We start from the raw sequence: 3,942 nt of genomic DNA, 5'->3' as shown, positions 1-3,942 counted from the left end.
AAAAAAAGCGTTTTAGTGTACATGTTCAATGAAATTAAAAATCAAAAATTATTGTTCATTTTGCAAAATCAGCATAATTCCATTTAATATGACTCATTGCTTTTACTTTCATAACAACTACTGTGTTTTTATTTTTCTAAATGCCTAAGCTATATATCGGAATTGATGCTGTTTGTATGAATTGTAATGAATTAGTCAAAAATTTGTTGATTCTTGGAAATATGATGAAACTTTGAATTTGATACGATTTGTGCTTACATCTGTTACCGTGATACTATGAATGTATAAACAATTGTTATCTAATTGAGTTACGTGTGATTTACCACTTTAAGCTGGTTAAAATAGTAGACTATTCAAGACACAAAGGTTTGTTTTAATTTTCTTTATTATATATTCTTTTTTATTGAACAATACAAAGCTGACTTGATTAATTGTGATTTATAAAATAAGAAGGTTTGGCGTGTGTTTTTGAATGATATTTACATCTTTGCCTAAGTGTCTGTAATGATGATCATTTAAAATAAGGACTCGGAGTAAATCAATGTTTTTTATCATATAGACGTGCAGTAATTTCTCTAAATATTAGTTGGTAGTACCGAAATTATTAAGTGCAATTTTTCTTACAACCAGTGAAACATTTGATACTTTATTCTGTATATTGCCTTCCAGTTTTAAAATGAAGAGAAACGTGTTGCTGTTGTTGGTGATTATATCATCGCTTTGTATACTTGATTACTGTGACGGATATAGTTGGCCACGAATGCCACGGATACCAAGATTACCGAGATATCCAAGGTATCCAAGGTATCCAAGATGGCCAAGATGGCCAAGACAACCCACCATATATGCAGGACGAAAACGAGCCACGTTAGATAATGACATTCAAGGTGCATAATTCAAATGCTACATAACTTGCATTGTTAGGGTCTTGGAATATATTTAATGTTAGTTTGTTAGTGATATACTATGTATTCTTGTAATATTTTTTTTAACTTGCTCGATTTTGGATTACTGTATGAGTGAAGTGTAAATATAAATTCCCTGAGCTGTATGAAGTAATCTAAGGTAATTGTAAAGGGATAATAATAGCATTGGCGTTATCATATAATTACTAATTTCAAAAGTCTTGAAAAAGACGTTTAAATATCGAGATATATTTGATTGCGTTAAAGTTCAAGAGAAGTATTTTTTTTTTTCTTAACTCGCATATACATAAAAAAAAAAACAAGAATTAGTACCACTAGAAATTAAACTGAAATAAAACGCTAACAATCAAAGGAAAAAGTCCCAACTACTTCCTATTACTACTCCCTATTACTAAACTGTATACAGACATTTTCCAAAGAAAATGGTTGGTTAAGTCTGGTTTAATCAGCACGAGTTGCTTATTTTATATAGTCGCACAGACAACATGTGAAGCATGATGTATTTCCTTTTTTCTCATGAGCATATCACAACTAGACAATTGTCTAAAGGTTACACAATAACATCAATTTTTACTGGTACTTGTCCATTATTTTTAGTGTCTACATTGTTGTATTTTTTTTTTTGCAGATGAATTAAATAGTACGTATTTCATTTTTACTTTCGTCTTAATGAATATGTATAACATACTAGCATTTTTTCTTGCATTACGATAAAAGACAACATTGATACATAGTATTAACAATGATTCATCTCTGGAGATTGTTCGTATTGCAATCTACTATAACACCTTCAAAAAGCAAAAGAATGTGTAAGATGAAACACAATACAAAGAAAAGCAGAATATGTGAATAAAATATATCAAATACCGTGAAATGCCATTCAATCCCCGGTAAAATACATGAAAGAAGTATGAATGACAAAGATAATTGTTATTGTGTAAATGTTTTTTTCTGGAATTTAATTTGTCAACATTTTTTGTTGATATTGGTATGAGGTATGCATGTTGCTCGTCAATAATTACCTAAAAGATGTTAAGTTCTATGTTTTTTAGTCTGTTGTAGATGGTTTGTTCATTAGAAATTATACCATATCGTCCTATTTTTAAATGGTTCCATTGTTTATAGTAGCTGCTCTGGATCATTTCTTAAATAATTATAAAACGTTAATGTCTTTGAAATAATGAATTGTATCAGTATTATCTTTATTGTATGTGTTGTTTTGCTTTGTGTTTATTGTTTATATTTGAATCATGTCAAATTATATTTCAGATGAAGACAATGACATTGTGAACCTTGAAGACGGACATATAGATGAACGGAATGTCAATATGTATGATGATGCTACGAATGATATCGACGAGAGCTTCATGAATGATATCGACGAGCGTGATGTGAATGACATCGATGAACGTGACGTGAATGATGTCGATGAAAGTTACGTTGATGATTCACAAAATGATGACTGATTTAAACACCGAAGTCTTCATACAATTTAAATGTCGATTAAATAAATGTTGCAACTTCATATAGCACTTATTAATTATTTTTAGTACACAGCGATCTCATGCAATTGAAAGAAGCTACAAGGCAAATCTCAATATGTCTGCAAAACTTTGACGAACTTTTACCAACTTCACCAACTTGATTAAAACATAAAATTTCATGACATTGTGAAGGTACCAAATAGTTTTGTATTTCCCCGGGTCCTTATCAAATTGAGTGTTAAATCTCTATACATAAACCAACAAATCTTTATTTTTGCTTATTCTATGTTGTTTCATGTGTACTATTGTTTGTCTGTTTAGTCTTTTTCATTTTTAGCCATGACGTTGTCAGTTTATTTTCGATTTATGAGGTTGACTGTTGCTCTGGCCTGAGAACACAGTTTTTTACTCTATTTGTCTATTAAAACATAATGACAATTAAAAATATCCACCTGTTCTTTTCCAATTAGATTTGGTGTGCATAAAGTTTGACTTTTATCCCAAAACATACCAAAAATTAAAAAAACTCTACCAGCTCATTTTTTCCTGGTAGCCACAAACATAAGGACACTGGTATGTATGAAGCCAGAGAGCTTCCGAGAAGGGAAATTCCAACTTTATTTGCCTGACCAAATCACTCACTCCTACACAAAATTTCAAAAATATTTTTTTTCAGACAGTATATTTGAAGTCTTATTTTTCACTTAAATACAAACAAATAGCAAAAAATTCCAAAAAAGACAAATAAAAATATTAAGAAAGAAAACACTGAAATTAAAGGGAACTATATTCGTGGACAACGAACATTGAGGGTAGACAACTGTGTCCTTGGACCCTCTGGTATCTTTTGTTCCTCTTTTATCAGACCTTTCTAATTGACCAAAAGTTTGTTAAAGGGTCACAAGCTACGCCCCGTTGTATAATCATAAGGTTAAATATTTTGGAAAAAAAAATGCATAGATGAACCTTTCACTTTATATGTTTTTACGTGATATGAACATGCCAAGATAATTACTGAAACATTGCATGTTTTGCAATACCACTTGCATACTTAAAAAAAAATAAGAAATTAAAATTCTAAACGAACTTATGATAACATTGTTACGAAGAACTGTGAAACTGTCATAATTGTGTTTGGGAAAGAAAAAAATATGTTCATACGAGCTTAAAACAGTGTCCTTCTCGAATACATGTTCATCTTACATCTTGTTTTTTTTTTTTTTTTTAAATTCAAGGAAATCATTCACAATTATATACATTAAACCTTTTGACAACATAGGCTGTACACATAAATCATTTTTAAATCGTCATATAATGGTATATTTTTATTCTAATGAACAACGGGACATAAATATTTAAACAATTACCGAATACATTTTGCTTGTGAACGGTAGATAACCCTGCTAAAGCCATTTTCATATGTTTAGACATCAGGTAGTAAGTCAATCTGATTTTATACATGTTTCTCGTGACTTTACAGGCAAAAAAAAACATGTAGGACTTTCATCAAGGGATAATAACGTTGAAATGAA

The 3,942-nt window shown here is 30.1% G+C and overlaps 1 protein-coding gene across 1 annotated transcript; it reads left to right on the top strand.

Annotated features, from left to right (window-relative positions):
- Positions 1 to 210: 210 nt before the first annotated feature.
- Positions 211 to 2,451, top strand: LOC143081888 (uncharacterized). The gene is made up of 3 exons (XM_076257545.1): positions 211 to 366; positions 670 to 887; positions 2,196 to 2,451. Exons 2-3 carry the CDS (start codon positions 677 to 679, stop codon positions 2,390 to 2,392), a joined length of 408 nt encoding a protein of 135 aa, XP_076113660.1. The 5' UTR covers positions 211 to 366; positions 670 to 676; the 3' UTR covers positions 2,393 to 2,451.
- Positions 2,452 to 3,942: the final 1,491 nt, after the last annotated feature.

This window comes from Mytilus galloprovincialis, chromosome 7, assembly GCF_965363235.1.
Source record: "Mytilus galloprovincialis chromosome 7, xbMytGall1.hap1.1, whole genome shotgun sequence".
Classification (NCBI taxonomy): domain Eukaryota; kingdom Metazoa; phylum Mollusca; class Bivalvia; order Mytilida; family Mytilidae; genus Mytilus; species Mytilus galloprovincialis.
The sequence above is the reverse complement of the archived record's forward strand: the minus strand, read 5'-3'. Positions and strand labels throughout refer to the sequence as shown.

Bases quoted from the DNA above. Each gene is read 5' to 3' on its own strand.
- LOC143081888 (XM_076257545.1), top strand. From the start codon at position 677: ATGAAGAGAAACGTGTTGCTGTTGTTGGTGATTATATCATCGCTTTGT. The intron at 888-2,195 runs GTGCATAATTCA...ATTATATTTCAG, and splicing joins GTTAGATAATGACATTCAAG to ATGAAGACAATGACATTGTG.